The sequence below is a fragment of the Rhinolophus ferrumequinum genome, chromosome 26 (genome assembly GCF_004115265.2).
Source record: "Rhinolophus ferrumequinum isolate MPI-CBG mRhiFer1 chromosome 26, mRhiFer1_v1.p, whole genome shotgun sequence".
Classification (NCBI taxonomy): Eukaryota; Metazoa; Chordata; class Mammalia; order Chiroptera; family Rhinolophidae; genus Rhinolophus; species Rhinolophus ferrumequinum.
Window position 1 is genome coordinate 10,000,001 of NC_046309.1, and position 17,380 is coordinate 10,017,380.

General features: G+C 41.1%; 2 protein-coding genes and 1 non-coding gene across 3 annotated transcripts in view; all 3 read right to left on the reverse strand.

Annotated features, from left to right (window-relative positions):
• Nucleotides 1-4,759: 4,759 nt before the first annotated feature.
• On the reverse strand, nucleotides 4,760-8,541 carry FMC1 (formation of mitochondrial complex V assembly factor 1 homolog). Its single transcript, XM_033099243.1, has 2 exons — nucleotides 8,331-8,541; nucleotides 4,760-5,055 (listed from the first exon to the last, which is right to left on the reverse strand). The coding sequence occupies exons 1-2, from the start codon at nucleotides 8,466-8,468 to the stop codon at nucleotides 4,852-4,854; spliced, it is 342 nt and encodes a 113-aa protein (XP_032955134.1). The 5' UTR covers nucleotides 8,469-8,541; the 3' UTR covers nucleotides 4,760-4,851.
• Nucleotides 8,542-9,014: 473 nt separating this feature from the next.
• Nucleotides 9,015-9,087, reverse strand: TRNAR-CCU (transfer RNA arginine (anticodon CCU)). The gene has a single exon. It is a non-coding gene; the product is annotated as a tRNA-Arg (tRNA).
• A 3,906-nt stretch (nucleotides 9,088-12,993) lies between these two features.
• UBN2 (ubinuclein 2) overlaps nucleotides 12,994-17,380 on the reverse strand; it is an 81,839-nt gene continuing 77,452 nt past the window's right edge. The window contains exon 15 of the mRNA XM_033098592.1: nucleotides 12,994-15,559. Within this exon, the coding sequence (XP_032954483.1) occupies nucleotides 15,521-15,559 (39 nt within the window). The 3' untranslated portion in view covers nucleotides 12,994-15,520. The remainder of the gene's footprint in view (nucleotides 15,560-17,380) is intronic.

A 17,380-nucleotide genomic window follows, 5' to 3' on the forward strand; every position in this document is an offset into this window, starting at 1 on the left:
CTCCACGTTGCTAATTATAATATCTGAAGTGTTTTGTGGTTCTTTCTGTTGTCTGTTGTTTCTGCCAGTTTTTACTTATGGGGTGTTGTTTTCTTATATATCTAGTTATCTCTGTGTGATGAATATGTATGTGAGAAAAATATGTATAGGAATTATACATTTATATTTATATAATTTATACATGCTAGCTAGCCACTAGATAATTAAGAATAGGTACAAGTAACATACACTTTTCTAGCAGTCCAGAGCAGACAACTCTTCATTTTATAGTAATTTATAAACTAAATATGGTAAATAATTAAAGGCTATATAGTAAAATTTAATATTGCAGTTCTTCTGGGGATCAGTACATACCTACTATCAAATTTTATAAACATGGTTCCTGTTAATTTAAATGTAGATTTAAAAATTGAAATTCTGGGGGATGGCCCGGTGGCTCAGGCGTTTAGAGCTCCATGCTCCTAACTCCGAAGGCTGCCGGTTCGATTCCCACATGGGCCAGTGGGCTCTCAACCACAAGGTTGCCAGTTCAATGCCTCGAGTCCCCCCAAGGGATGGTGGGCTGGGCCCCCTGCAACTAGCAATGGCAACCGGACTTGGAGCTGAGCTGCGCCCTCCACAACTAAGACAAAGGACAACAACTTGACATGGAGAGAAAAAAAAAGTCCTGGAAGTACACACTATTCCCCAATAAAGTCCTGTTCCCCTTCCCCAATTTAAAAAAAAAAAAAATGAAATCCTGCATAAATGACGTGTCTTTTAGTTGGGTGAATTAAAAACTTACCTTACAAACAGAATGTGCCTTGGATTAGCTTGCCTTTAGTTCAAAACTGCAGATGTCTTTTCCCCTCACATAATCCTAGTATGTGAACGCTTTATTCTTATCATGTTTGTATTTGTACCCCTAACACTCACACACACAAGGGACAAGCAGAGTACCAATAATGCAATGCCTTATAGCCAGAAACAGTTCTAGTCAAACTGCATAAATATCTGAAGAACATGGAAAGGAGAAATAGCAAAATCCAAATCTGAACTGAGAGCTAGTTGATTGGTTTATTAAAGACAGAGGCATTGAAAGCAATAAACATATACAAACCATGTTGCTTGAAAAAGGACACTCACTTTTTTAAGAGTAGAAAGATAAGGATACCTAAGCCAGTGTGGAGCACATAGTAGACATTCAAAAATGCTTGTTGAAGAGGAAAGTGAAATTTAACCTGAGATCTGCAGAATGAATTAGGAATTAGCTAGGGAAGGGAGGTATGATTAGGAGATAGAGCTTTCCATGCATAAGGAACGGCAAAATATTGGAAGACGATGGCTCCTAGAACTGAATTTCAGCCTGCTAGACTGTCAAATATTAGCAGAGTAGAGTTGAGGCTGAAGACATATGGCAAAGGCCAAATCCTGGAGGTCCTTGTTGAACTTTGAAGTGTAAGCCAGAGTGTGACAAGATCAGATCTGTGCATAATGGAAAATGGATTGAAAAGAGCAATCTGGAGTTAAAGAGACCAATTAGGGAGGGCAATGGTTCAGGGAAGAGATGCAAAAAATGAGGCTGGACTAGGGTAGTAGCCACAGAGATTCAAGAGATTCTTAGGAGGTAGAATCTAATTAATTTAGTACTCAACTGAGAATGTGAGGGAAAGGCAACAGGCTAGAATTACTCAGATTTCTGACTTGAGTGACTGAAAGTGTCAATGAACTGCCAAGGGACACCAGAGCAATTTAGAGGGAAAGATGATGAGGTTCCATTTTGGATGCATTGCATTTGAGATTACTTTGAGACATCTAAGGGGTATTGTCTGCCAGGCAGCTGGACACACAGGTCTATAGCTTGGCAGGGGGGCCTGGACTGGAGTTAGCCTCTTGATAATTGAAGACTTGGAATAGATGTGATCACCCAAAAAGATTTTCTTTTTGTCTGAACCCAAGGAACACCATCATATAAGGGATACACAGAAGAGGAAACTGAAGACAAATGGCCAGAGTAAGAGAAGAAAACAGGAATATGGTATCATGAAAGCCAAAGGAAAAGGAAGGGTCACTAGAGTCAAATGTGCTGTCGAGACGAAGCAAGATAAGCAACGATCCACTGGGTTTAGTGGTCTAAAGTTCATTTGTAACCTTGGAAGACGTTCTGGTAGAGCAGAGGGGCAGAAACCAGACTTCAGTGGACTGAGGATAAATAGGCAACAAAAAATGGATATGTGCAACAACTCGGATTATTAACCCCAAAATCAGTATGCCGAGCAAAAGAAGCCAACTCAAAAGAGTACATGACTGCATTTAAATGAAATAACTTGGAACAGGACAAACTAATCTATGGTGACAGCAAACAGGTCAGTGGTTGTCTGGCACAGGTATGGGGAAGGGAGATTGACTGCAAAGGGGTACAAGAGAACTTTTGGGGGCAGTGAAAATGTTCTGTAGCTTAACTGGGGTGGTTATTACACAGGTGCATTCCTTCATCGTTATTCATTGACCGTATACTTAAAAGGGGGTATAGTTAGTATATGTAAATTATACCTCACTACAACTTATTTCATAAGTTTAAAAAATGTAGAAAATGGAAATAATTTGTTCATTGAACATATTCATCCCGTTAGTTTGGGAAGAGGAACAAGATTAGATAGTAGCTAAAAAGGATTTGAGTTACAAGCAGAGTACGTTGTTTTTAGAAAGAAGAGCCTTGATTTATGCAAAATATATGCTAAGTGCTAATAGAATTCAGGGAGAGGAAGCAATTGAAGGTAAAGGAAAGCACGTAAGAGACAGTAAAGTGAAGGAAAGTGACAAAGCAGTTACCACGTCAAAAATGAAGAGTAGTGAATTAACACAATGTCACAACCTCCAACCCCCTAGTTCTGGCATCTTCCCAGTATAGAAAAGATTACCATTAATACAGTTCATGTTCCAGAAGCAATTCCTTCTATTTCTAACATTGAGTTCAGCTAATGCTTGATGGTTAAGAACGTTAGTAAGAAGTATAGGTTGATTACATATAGACAGAAATGGCCTGAGCGAATTACTTAAACCATAAGAAATAGTTTATGTATACTTCAGAAGACTGGTGGCAATAGAAAGACGGGTTCATGATAAAAGAATGAGAGTGTAGTAAAAAAATGAAAACAAGATTTTCTTTTTGTCAGGCACTCATGTACTATGCAAATGTTTTATTTTAAAAAACTTCTTGGCATTTCCATTTTACAAAAGAGGGAACAAGCTCAAGTCAACTAACCTGCCCAAGATAACACAGCTGGTAAATTATGAAGTGGAATTAAAATCTAGCTCTAGATGAGTTCAAACCCATAATAAACACTTCTTACCTTGTTAGGCAATTCTGTGTCAAATACCTTTCTTTAGAAATGTTGTTCATTGTATGCATAGTATTGTAACAACAAAAGAAAGAAAACCATCAACTTATACTAATCTTTTGCTTCCTTTTTTTTGTAGCAAAACATCTTCAGTTAATATGCCCATGTCCATGAAATAAACCAGGGGGGAAAAAGTCTGTTAAACATTTCTAGTTTTTAATCTGTTCAATTGAATAAATTCTTGTTTGACCTCAATACTATTAAGTTAGTATCTAAGGAGAAATGGTATTTTGAAAAGCTTTATGAATAGTTCTGTTCAGACTGTTCTCTTCCTAGGGAGTAGAAGCGAACGGACCCCTGCATTCAAAACACTGATTGAATAATGCTGTGTGTAAGTCACTGTGGAAGGTGCTTTGGATAAATGAGGCATGATCCTTACCCTTGCAGTCTAGGGATAAAGAGGTTACAAGACATGTTCCCAATTATAGCAGAAGAAACTGACATACCACCAACGGGGCACAGATAAAAGACCTGTTGGTATTTCACAGAAAGAATAATTTTTATTTGAGGAATTCAAGACGTTAAAGGCAAAGGGGCCATTTAATAGACTAGTTTAATAGTTTAGCCAAAAGATTATCAGTGCTTGAAGTATGAGAGGCAGTGAAGATTGAGGGGGCAGAAGGATGTTAGAGCCATTGCAGAAGGAGAAATTGCTCAGTGATCAGATGTGGAGAGTGAGGAGAAATACAGAGTGAAGCCCAAGTTTTTGACTTGGTCAGCCAAGTGCATGGTGGAGCCTTTCACCCTGACAGAGAATTCAAGAGCAAGTGCAATTTGACATGAAGATTAGAAGGCAGGAGATAGAAGTCAGTGTGCTCATTCCTTCTCCCTCTCCCTGGTCTTCCTCCCAGAGGCCTGTAGTTGAGTGGTGGCCATGTTCTACCTAAGGGTCACCTTGGTCTGGCCCAGGGAGGTAATAATAGCACCCCACTGTTGCTAGGGTTTCTTGTTGACCTTAATTCAGGCCATGTCTTTATATATCTCTCCATTAACTCTCCTTAGTAACCCTATTTGAGTCTGCCATCTGTTTCCTACCAGGAATTGTAACACATATTTGAGTATTTTTAAATAATGTATACATGTATAATTGTATGTTTGTATATGCACAGGAAATATCTGGAAAAAGCACACAAAACTCCTAGTAATTCTTTCCACCTGGCAATGGGAACGGGTGAGGGAGTGACAAGGGAAAAGGAAAGAGGGATTTATTTTATGTCTATACCATTTGAGTTCCTTAACCATAGGCTTGTGTTACTTTTAAAATAAAAAAAGAACAGTTTTAAATCAGCCTAGTGTTAAGAAGTTCAGTCAATTCACTGAGAATAAAGATAAAACCTCCCTGAGAAACACTTGGCCAACAAATTACAGAGAAAAAAACCTAAACTTAAAAAAAAGTTTTAATGATAAATACATATCGATAGAAATAATTAAATTCTTCTCTGAAGGCAGCATCCACGGAATCTCCCCATTTTCATGGCTCCCAGCCCTTCCCTCCGGGCTGCTGGGGCAACGTGAGACCCACCAAGCCAGCTGACTCTTCCACCGAGCGCTCACCCTTGCCGTGAAATTCCTGGTGAAGGGCCACATGTTGGCGGACACTGCGGAGGAGGCAGAGGTAGGTGGCAGCTTGGAAATGAAGCTCATGTTGGGCTCTGCACAACTTCTCACTGGTGACCTAGAGAAGTAGCAAGGTCAGATGCTGTGTAAGAGCCCAGCTACAGGGCCACAGAGAAAGATTTAACAAGCAAGCTTTCCCTAGAATGAAAGTCAATTCCACAGAGGAAATACATGTGTGTATATATAAATATATACATGTGTATATATATATGTGTATATATATACACGTATATACGTATATATCTATATATACGTATGTGTATATATATACACACACACATATATACGTATATATACATACTTATAATTATACACATATATATGTGTATATATATATATACTTAATACATATATAGAGGAACTCTGTATTTGTTGAGTTTATCAAAGAGGAATTTTTACAAACTATTTCACTGAGGTGTGTCATCGAGTGACCTCACATTTTAATACTGGAAAAAATTCATCTGGTTTCAACTGTCTCATTATACAAAATAGGAAACTAAAGCCCAGAGAGGCTTGGTGATTGGTTAATGGCAGAAGTGGGGAACTATTATCAAGTCACTGATCATTAATGTCACCTAGGAAATATAATGTAGAACTTTCTCCCCTTCATACAAAACGAAGGGCTGCTTATGTTACTGTGGACTTTGGTTAATGTGGCATGTGACTTTCATTTCAGTGAAAATTTAAAACTTATTTTGTCTGAAAAATAGCTTTGTCCTCAACAGTAACAAAATAAAGGTTTTACAGTAATATGCAAATATTTGTATTACTTAATTATACTCGCTCTTGCAAGTCACTTATCCATCTGAAAAATCTGGATTCTGATGACCTGAAGAAGCTGGAAACTTCACAGCCGTTCTGAAGTCCTCAGTGACTCCAAACTCTTATTTTTAATTCATCACAATTTCCAGATGAAGGAAGTCAATCCACTGCCCTTTACTTGACTAGTTTTGTGTTCTGTGGTGGTGAGAAAGGGGCAGGAAGGGTGAGATAGATGTGCACATCACCTCAAATGACTTAAGGAGCCCTGTCCAAGTGTGGATGAATCTCTGGCGCCACTGCCTACAGAATCCTCTTTCTTCGACCTTTCTTTATTTAAATATCTAGGGTTGGAATCTGAAAAACAATGTGTTGTTTATGATCTGCAGATCATAAGGGGGGAAGGGGTTATAGATGAGGGTAAAGGGGATCAAACATACTGTGATGGAACGAGAACTGACTCTGGGTGGTGAACACACAATGGGATTTATAGATGATGTATTACAGAATTGTACACCTGAAATCTACGTAACTTGACTAACAACTGTCACCCCAATAAACGTTAATTTAAAAAAAAAAGATCTGCAGATCACATATGTGAAAATGCCACGCATTAGCTGCTCAAAAATAGAATTCATCTGCTTTAATCAATTAACTTTTCATAATTAAAAATGTATGAGAGATTAATACCAATGTCAAACATCAACAAAGGGTAATATCCATTGCTATTATATATACCTGAATTCGCAGGATATGAAATAGGAATTCTATGTTAGTGTAGGACCAGGAATAATGATCTTAATTCAACTAGGCCTGAATCATGAGTCGGGAGAGAAGGGTCAAGAATATAACACAGTAAATGAAACACAAGAGACCAAAAGAGATCAAATGAAATAGAAAACTCTATTTTCCCTCAGGCAAAAGGAGAAGTTCCTCCCCAACTGAACCCCTTCAGCCTAGGGAAAGGATTGAGAAGCCGGGCATAGGTGATTATTGAGTTAGCTTTGAACCAGCAGGAAACAGAAACCATTCTCCATATCCTTATGTGCATTCTGGAATATTTAGTATGAATTTCAGATTTACTTCGGAGGAATTTCACAGCCATTACCAAGCCTCTCTTGAGGACAATAATGTGGCCTCCATAAGGGACAACTATAAACACATTACATTCCTAAAAATCTTAGAATAACCTCCCACACATTTACAATACAATTTAAATTCCTGCCTACCACCTACCTCATCTTCCTTCACTTCACCCACCACATCTCATGCTTTAACCATTCTCAGCTGTTAGTTCTTCTTACCTCTGGGCTTCACTTGGACATCTTCCCCAGTCCCCATTTGCTTGCTAACTCAAATTCATCCTTCAAATCCTTGCTTAATGCAATTTCCTCCTGAAAGCCTACCCCTTCTTTATATTAGAACCCCTGCTGCCTACTCCCCGAGACTTATTTATTCTAAGTGCTTGGTCATATAGATCTTCAGGTGGACTGTAAGCTTCTTAGAAGACAGGAAGGACCCTGTCCTTTTTAGCCAAGTTCCTAATATTGCGGCCTGTTAACAATTGGCTGAATTTCAGTTCTAACATTTTGCATTCCCATTGCCATGGCTCAAAAATTCAACATTTAGGATGATGGTTCTCCCTTTTCCCACACTGCTCAAAGGACAGTAAGTTTCCTTCCCTAAAGCCCAAGCTGACTCTCCAATTTATTATTTCTGAGAGAGGTTGCAACTTCTGTCCAAGCCAGATCCATAACTCCAAAGACAGTAATTAATGGAAGACTCGTATTTGGGAACCTAGATTCTAGTTGTTTTTCACGTCCTTGCACAGATCACAGTCCCTGAGCCTCAGCTGTCCAATTTGAAAAATGAAACTATCTTCCATTCTCTCTTGCCTAAGGGCGATATGGAGTGTGGATTTCACAATGAAATTTCTCAAGGATGGCTTCCCATATATTTATATATTCATCTGCTACAGAAGGAGAAAATGCATCTGGTCATATATCACGTTAATGACGTAACTTACAGTACAACCTCATTACACGTTTCTAGTCCCGCTCTACAAAGCACCATTTTGTAAAGTGGTGAAGGGGATATAACATAAGTTAAGCGCAGTTCCTGCTCTTCAGGAATCTCTCAATATTCCACACGTTATTACAGTTACTGCTTCTCAGAATAGCTTTACCAGGAGAAGGACGGGGAGTGTGTTGGATAGATGCGGTGCCTAGTGACTCTCCACCATGTACATCTTTTTTCTTTTCCCCATTTCCTCCATTTCAGTTTCCAGACGTTCCCCTCAACACAAGCCAAAAGACAGCCAATGAAATCCTTGGAGACGGTTCCACCCCCGGGCGACATTGCTCTCCCGCCGACCCTTGGTTAGTCACGGGCTTAGCCCATGTACCGGAACCTAGGAACCTTTGCGTTTATTTGGTCGCAACCGGGTCTGGGTGGGAGAGTCAGCCTCGGAAATGCAGGCGATAAGGCCCGGCGCTCCCTACCCCCTCCAATCCCCTCCTCTTCCTCCCAACCCGGGGAAAGGACGCTGGAGCACCCGGACACGGGCTTCCGTACCCGATGTGCACGGAAAGCCTTCATGAGATACCGATAGGCTGCGGTGTCGCGATAGGGTCGGCCAGTGGCTGCGTTCATGTAGCGCAACTCCCGTAGAAGGCCTCGCAAAGTGCGCGCCGGAGACCCTAGGGCCGCCATGTTGCCGTCCTTCGAGCCCGGTGCCCGCTGGCGCTCCAAGCCCCTCACGCTCCCTCCCCCCACAGCCCGGCCGCTTAATGGTTCGATCTGAGTCAGACTGCCGGCTCCCCCTGACGATTGCGAAGCAGTGGAATGTCTCACTTCCCTTCTCTGCAGAGGCTTAGTAATCCAACGCCGAGCGGCGCCCTAAGAAGTTGAGGGAAAAGCAAACAAGCCGGGCGAGAGAAAAGGAAGTCCTTTCATGAGTGCGTCATTTAAGACGCCATTAACTGAGTTTCGATAGAATGACCTGGTGGGGTGTGGGTGTCGACTTAGAACACGCTGAGAAGATCCTTTTTTATTTCTACAGGGGCTAATACAATTCAACGTATTGACTTCTCGGAATCAGAGAAAGGAAAAGGAGTATGCTGATTCTTGTAAACTGTAGCCCAACACCTAAGAGAACCACACATACACTTCTCATCTTTAAAAAGTAAAGCTACGTTTGCATGTTTCGCTACGATGGTTTAAGAAAGGAAAAACGCATTTTAAAGGCAAAAACTCAATCACCCCAGATGGGACTCGAACCCACAATCCCTGGCTTAGGAGGCCAATGCCTTATCCATTAGGCCACTGGGGCTTCTGTGAACGACGCCTTCAAACAACGTATTCAATTTTTTTCACTTTGGTACGTCACTGTCACTTAAATTTCTTAACCTATCCTGGGAAACGACACCTCGTACCAATATAAGAGGCGAGGCATGCTGGGAGTTGTAGTTCAGAGACCAAAAGCTTCATTATAGCTCCAAAAGCTTTACCCTCGAAATAGCATCGATGCGCCCGACGGGGAGCGGGCGCGCGCACGGTTTTGCACACGTGTTTGCCTGCGTGGTATTCTCCGCGCCTGCGCGGAAGAGGGCACACGACGTCGCGGAGCCGAGAGCGCTGGGTACACAGGCGGAATCTCCGAGACTCGCCCTGTGAGCCTCTGCTCCGTCGGGTTTTTACCGGAAACAGTCGGCCCCTTCCGGTGTTGCGGCTTTCCGGACTTCGTTTGCCTGTAGCCCGCCGTTAGGTGGCGTCCGCAGTGGTCTTTTTCTGTTTCCGGTTGAAGCGCTGAAGCCATTTCCGCAGAGCCAGTGGCGAGTTAGATGCGTTTACGTTGCCTTCAAATTGGCAACTCAGTGATAAACGTGGGGCAGCGGGGAATTCGTACTAATGCATTAGGTATTAGTTAATTAGAAATATTTAGGAGTTAATTTAGTGTCTGGTTGTGTTCGTAATTGTACAACTAGGACAAGTCACTTCTCTGAAGCTCAGCGACCTTAACTCTTGTTTAAAATCAGTGGCTCCCCATTGCCCCGAAAATAAAGTTCAGACTGCTGAACCCTGCCTAAATTGACCCTTTCTTACATCTCAACCTTCATCTCTCACTATTCTGTTTCTTCTTACCCTCTGTTCCAGGTATCTGAGCTTCTCTTACTGTCTTCCTTCCCCCACCTTATTTATTCCCTCTGCCTGAAACTTAACCATTTGTATTAATATTCCCATTTACCTTTTGGGCTTCAAATTTCCTTGGGAAGTCTCGGTCAGACACTTCTCTAGACCCTTGTGTTCAATATCGCAAGGTTAAAACGATTCACCTCTACGTTGATTATGCGATTTTACGTTTTGAAAGTTAGATTACCTATGTCTCAGCTCAATCATCCTCCGCATGAACCAAAATGCAACTGCTTAGACTCAGGAATTCCCCCTCTAACAGGTCTCTCCTCTTAGGTCTCTGTCAGCGTCTAGCTGTGGCCAACTTTGGAATAACCTTTTATATTTTGGCTGGAATCCTAATATGTCCAGAATCAACAGAAGAGGAAACTAGTATGACTTAATGAATGAATCTCTGCTTGTTACATTAATAAAATATTCATTTTATCATTTTCACAAGCATCTGATTTTAAAAGGTAAATATGCAGGAGGGGTTAGGGAGAATGCTAGCAGTTATTCTCCTCTTAATACAGATTTGTTTAACCAGCTTTCTAAGATGTAGCAAATTTAAACCAGCTCTGAGGAAGCGGGATAATTTACAGGAAGTATGTCTTCAGTAACTTAACTGTTGATACGTTGTGGTAGGAGGCAACCTGAAGTAATTCTGAATTCCTTTTTACTGAACTACCAAGAGACTTTTCTTCCACCCTAAGCCATTCTTACACTAAGGCAGAGTAATGAGATGATCATAAAATGTTAGTTCTATGTAGCCACTAGTCTCCATAGATGGCCCCTTCCAGAACAATCTTCTCTGTAACATATATATGTTGCTCCTTACATCAAGAGATGAAGCATACTTCCCATTCCACCCACCCCTCCCCTTTTGAATCTCAGCTGGCCTTGTGACTAGCTTTGACCAACAGAATGTGGCAGAAGTGAGATCCTGAGACTTCTATGGAATGCCAGGAATTACCACTGACAACTTTCACTTTCTGTTTCTTATCTAGCTACCATGCTGTGAAAACCCAAAGCACAGAAGGAGTACTGAGACAGAGCCCTCAGCTGACAGAACCGATTACCAGCCATGTGAGTAAACCGTTTTCAATGTCCCAATCCAGTAGCACCCCAGATGATTACAATCTTAGCCAACATCATATGGAGCAGAGAACTGCCCACGTAAACCCAGTCAATTGAAAGAAACGTTAAATGGCTATTGTTTAGGCATAATTCCACTGTTTCGGAATTACTGTGCAGCAATCGAAAGCCCAATCGGCCTGAAAAAATTCTTAGAGACAATTTAGCCAAACTTTGCTTTAGAAAATATTTATATTCCTAGTGCAGGGCTACAAACTCAAAACCATACAGCAGAAGCCAGGTAGATAACACAAGAGTTAATTAGGCCAGGTGGATTCCTACCTCCTCCAAAGAAACTAGACTCTTCAGCTCAGTCTCCTAGTTACAAACAAAGTAGGAGTGTGGTCCCAGTGTTGCCAGAGCTTCTGATTTTTCAAGAGAAGTAAATCTAGCATTTTTATGAAATGCCGTAACTTTTAAATGTTAGCACTCAGTTTAAAACAACAGTTTGTCAAAAACAAACTTTTGTTGGCTTTATATAACCTAGGGTTGCAAGTGTGCAGCTAGGTCCCAGGGTATTTTACATGCAATGTCTTATTTGACCTTCACCAAAATCCTATAGGTAGTGCTCTGATTTTACCCACCTCCAAATGTGGGAACAAGCTCAGAGCAGTTTCGTGGTTTAGTCAACATTACTAACTGGTTAGTGGTGAATGAAGCTGCTGTTTGACCCCAGGCAATCTCACTCCAAAGTCTATTTAAAAAATTTGTGTTTAAAGTTTTATAGCAGAAAAGACATTTTTATTAGAAAGATGCTGGGTGAATTTCCTGGTAAGGCTAGAGATCGGGCTTAGAAGCTACAAGCCAAGAACCTCACCCCAAATCCTGCCCCAGATCTGGTCCAGTGAAAACACTACCACGTACAGTCATGACAGCTTGCAATGCTGACACAGTGACACTGGACAGGGGCTGGACACCAGCTCCGAAGCTGCCTATACCTGGCTTTTCTCCTTCTACTTGTGTCAGAGGATTAAGTCAGCAGAGTCATGTTCTGGGCAAGTACTTCTAATTAGCGTAGCCTGGGTCATGTTCCCATATAATGGTGAAGGGAAGCTGGGAAAGTATTTTATCATTCAATGAATTTTATTTGCTATGAGTCAGGCACTCTTCAAGATGCTAGGGAAACAAAAGCAAGTAGAATGGGCAAAACTTGGTATACTCATGAAGCTTCCATTCTAGAAAGGTAGACAGACAATAATCAAATAAACAAAACATAACATTTGTGAAAGGGTGATGACTGCTATGGAGAAGAATAAAGCTGGGGGCAGGGCATGGGGACCTGCTGCTGTATAATGTGCTCAGGGAGGTTCTGACTGATACGGTGACATTGGAGCAGAGACCCAGATGATGTGAAGGCATTTTCAGCTTGTGTGTGTGCGCGCAAGTGTTGGGGTGGGACAATGCCCATACTTTTAAGTGGAGCGACCCTACCTCCGTTCCCCAGCCATTGTGAGGCCACAGCTATTCTGTCCTTCGTGCTCTGAGGGTAAAGGAGTTCTTTGGGGACGAGGTTTCTATGCCCAGTGAAACTGTGGGAATAGACCCGAGAGTCCAGTCTTTACTCTGCAACTACAGTAATGACTGGCTACCTGGCCATGCACGTGGGAATTTGAAGAAAATTTTGGTGAGAAAGAGCCAGCACTAATCAAAATGAGTGTATCTGAGAGAGTCGCTTCCATCAACTGTGATACTATCGATGTGTCCTAAAGTACTTATTTCTAAACTTTTTTGATTGTGTGTATCCATAGCTATAAAAATCTGTGCCTCTGCCATAAGTCTTTGTATTTATTTTGAAATCACATACATGTACTACTGAATCAATGTAGTATGTACATTTAAAACATGCATAAAATAGAAATAAAAAGGATATTTTACAAATGAAATAATATTTTGAAAATATTTTTATTTATTAACAGTAAAAAAAGTCCTAATTTCTCTCAGTAAAGAAAGATTATTACCATTTATTGAAAACAATGTAATTCAGTTTGTTTCATTATTTTGAAAATCCTGGGTTTTAACACATTATTTTGGGCAACAAAATCACATAGTGATAAACATTTCTAAACATCCATTTTCAAATTTCTCTCTTCATAGCATGAGTTTCTTTTAAAAAGGCAGTTAATGCCTCACTTACAGCTTTAAGAAATTACTTTTAACTTTTTTTAAAGGAACCCATTAAGTATGTTTATTTCTTTGAAAATATCAGCTGTATCCGTCAGGGCTCAGTCAGAAAGAGAAACCACTGCAGGCCTTTCAAGCAGAAAGGATTGAGTGCAGGGCACTGAGGTGCTAATGGCATTATTAGACCTGCAGGAGTCAGGGAACTTGCCATTAACACTCAGCAGTTCAGAGTATTAGGAGGTTGCTGCTGTTTACCTAGGTAAGAAAAATGCAGGGAAGCCCCACTGCTGAGCAGAGCTGCCCCAAGTACTGAAATAGGGGCCCAATAGGAGGTCACTGGGAGAGTAGGTAGAACTGTATGTCTACCATGGCCTACCATTTTGCTACGTGCTGCCAGAGAAAAAGAAATGCCATTTTTTTCCTCCCACCAGTGAAATCTCACATGAACACACTAGCAGAAGGAAATCACATCCAGAGTCTTGAAGGAAAGGAGATTGGGAAATGTAGTTTCCGTAATTCTAGGCCCTGTAACACAGAGAATAGAATAGAAGGATGTGGAAATGAACAGACTTTAGACCACACAGCAACATACTCCTGATAGCCTCTTGTCATCACAGAAGAGGACAGCAAATGAGAAACACTTGCCTGTTTCATAAAAGGAAAACAGGTAATTAATTTTTAAGTTTGACAACTCTCGTAAATGCGTTTCAGCAAGATAATCACTCAATCTCTGTGGCTTATAGGATTTCCATGGCTACTTCCCATTATATAGTAGTTTCTGCTATTTAAAGCTCTTACATGTAATCAAATTTATCTTATTGATAACATCCTGTCGCATATAAACGGCAGTACATTATGATACTCAGAAGTAAATGTGATGATTAACAAGCAAGCTGGACTTGCTGGATGCAAGCAGAGAGCAATTTATTCCGCTCACCATGGCAGCTTGTGAACCTCCTGGTTCTTCTCCTTTCTCTCCAGCATGAAATCGTGGGTGGTTCACACAGCTTCTCCAGGAAATAACAGGACAATTAGCCTTTTTTCTTTGGTTTTAAAAATTTCCAGTCTAGGTAACATTAAAACGCCAAACTTCATCCAATAAAACTTCTCCCCATTGTCAACTGAGGCTGCCAGGGGATGAAAAATGGGCAGTGAGGGTTGGAGGACATGCCAACCTCTCCATCTCCCCGATCTGCTCTTCTGCCCTTTCAAATGCAATCTTTTTGCGGAACAATCTAGACTTTGAGAGGTATAAACAGAAAGCAACTGTTTTCTCATGCGTGCCCCTACAAACATGCTGTAATATTTATTCTTATGCCTGGGGGAATTTATAGCTTTTTCCAGTCTCCTTTAGATAACGAGTTAGAGTTATCATCATCATTTTAAAAATAGTCTCTGTTCTTCTAGGTATTAACAAGTCTCAGCCAGTATCATATCAAAACTTCAAATGTTAATTTAAAACTTCTCCCTTCCTCCAGCCTGGAAATCTAGCGAGAGTGGGTTTCGTGGTCAGTGTCATTTCTATTTCTCACGCACCACCTCCTCCCCACCTGCCAGTTGCTGTTTTGGGCCCACTCTCCTGTTGTAGCCATGGAAGAAGAGCTAAGGTCTTACTTGATTGCTAGAATTGTAAACGGGTGTTAGTGTCCTCGGGGAGTAGCCGATTGCAGTGCTTCTTTTCTCATAGGTGCTTTCTCGTGGGTTCTCCAGAATTTCTGTCACTGGGGATCTCTCACCTGTAGTTCCCTTGTAGGCCATGCCTTCTCTACTTATTTAGGATTCCTGCCCCCAACCCCTTAGTTTCCAGCAGCGCCCCCTCCACTGAGGTCATTTCCTCCTTCTAGGTGTTCCCTTTGGTTGCATTCCTTCTTAAAATGACCACATCTGGCTCCCTCTCTTGAGAGCCACATCAGCCCCACAGGAAGTTGGAGAGTGCAAGCCATTCCAAATGCAGCCTTTTCTCCTCTTCTGTCTTCCCAAGGAGCTGGCCACCTACAGTTTGTCTTTAGACTTTTAGAAGTGAGTTAGACACCAGTCCCTGTGTCCCTCAAACTCCACAGGCTGTGTCAATCTCCCGAATGGTCCTCTTGAAGTGCCCCCTCCTTTGGCACGAAGAGGAAGCACCTCCAACCTCTCCTGCTGGGGAGAAGGGAAATGTCCAGCACACTGACCACTGCTTCCAAAGCAACGCTCTTACGTTCTCTCACGTAGCCTGGAGGTGTCTGTTGAGCTAATCCTTCCCAGTATTGAGCTAGGCTTCCCAGCTTCATAATCTCTTAGCATGTGGTACAGAGGTGATCTAGCTCCTCCTCCCTTTAGAATGTGGATGGACTTGGCACCTATTGCTTTGTTCTCAGCCTTTGGGGTTTCTGGTGAAACTGATACAGAAAGAGTCCCATTTTAGTAAATGAAGTTACCATTGTCAACCCGTCTTCCTTTATGGAACTCCTGTTCTTTCATTAGGACACCTGATGCACTCTAGGTGACATGGGACAGTCTGACTTACAAACTGGATAGTGTGAAGATACAGTTAATATAGAACTATTAAATACTTACATATTATCAATTATAGTTTTATATTAATTACATTAATGCTTATATGTTTATATATAGATGTAACTATTTTTATGCAAAACATATATAGGACTTTTGTTTTTGACGTTATGGAAGATTAGATGTACAGGGAACTCTCTCTCAATATATAAAACCCCTTAAACTGTTGGGTGAAATTTTAACAAACACACAGAAAAACTTTTTCAAAGCATGACTGAGCTGTAAGGTAAAGGAAGCCAGAATAACCAGAGGTCAGTAGGGAGGAGGAATGGGTAAGAAAGCATAGAAAGCAACATTTGCTTTGAGGATATCTGCTGATCCCCAGTGGCCTTGAGTCTGGATTTTAATTTGCCTTAGGAAGTCATAGGGAAAGAAAGCCTCAGACTAGCATGGCGAGAGGTCAGATTATAAGCTCTTGCAAAATGATGGAACCCCCAATGAGTGACCTCATTGCTGGGAAGGGGGGCGGAAAAAATCCCTGGCCTCACCAAAAAGAGACTTTTCTTGACTCAAACTTAGCTCAGGGTGGGGTGGCAGGGTGGGGAACCTTCTACAGGAGTTCTTAGTCACATGCATTTGTGGCTGAAATTCATCCTATCTCTGTAACTCCCGAATCCTTAAGCTGAACATTGAATTTGAAATGGTCCTGAGGTGGTAAGGTTCCTAAGAGCGTGGAAGAAGTAAACTCAAATACTCTTTAGAGAAACACACTTTAAATCCAGGCCTCAAACAAAGCTCAGAGCTCAAGTTCCAAAGTGCAGGGATATGTAATAAAATGTCACCAAACACACAGAGAAATAAGCCACTGGGAGCAAATCAGTAGAAAACAAACAGCAGGACTGGACCCCGAGTTTGGTTCAAGGTCTGTCTCTGGTGCCTGCGGATTGCTGTGGGAAATGCCCCCTGATTCTCCCCACCCACTTCTTAAAGCACATGCTCTAGGGCCCTGACCTTGGCCTCTCCTCTTTGTACACCTATCACCAGCTAAGAAAGCTGATAAACCCAGGAAAAAACAAGCTCACAGGTAAAAATAATCAAATATTTGAGGAGTACAATCACAACAAAAGAGACAATAAATGGAACAAACTGTACTAGACAAAGCAGAATGGGAGAAGACAGATCAAGAACTTACAATAAGCACAATAAAGATCCTCACAGAGTTAAGACGATAATAATAAGGAACAAGCAGTTTTACAGAAGCAAATGAAAACACTGGTATGAAATATGTAGTAGTTGAACAAAACCAATAAATTGGATAAAAACAAGAATGGCTACATAGCTGAGAAATGAATCAAGATCTAGATCAGCTCAAGGAATTTTTCCAGAAGTTACTGGAAAGAGATGGAAAATATGAACATATACGAAATTACTACTACTAATGTCAATATCTGTATGAGTCCCAGAAAAAGAAAATGGGTTTAGGGAAGATAATATTTAAAGAAATCGTAAGTAAGGAATTTCAAATATTAAAGATAATATTTGGACTCCACTTCAAAGGTCTCATGGAGCACCAAATAAAATATGGAAAAAACAAACTTTGAGACATTACAGTGAAATTTAAGAACATTATAGACAAACACAAAATTCGAAAAGCTTCTAGAGAGAAGGGGCAGATAGTTCACAAAAGAGGAAGACTTAGACTGACA

Excerpts from the sequence above, each read along its gene's own strand:
- FMC1 (XM_033099243.1), bottom strand. The coding sequence starts at position 8,468 with ATGGCGGCCCTAGGGTCTCCGGCGCGCACTTTGCGAGGCCTTCTACGG. Across the intron at positions 5,056-8,330 it reads AGGCTTTCCGTGCACATCGG|GTCACCAGTGAGAAGTTGTG; the intron begins GTACGGAAGCCC and ends CTACTTCTCTAG.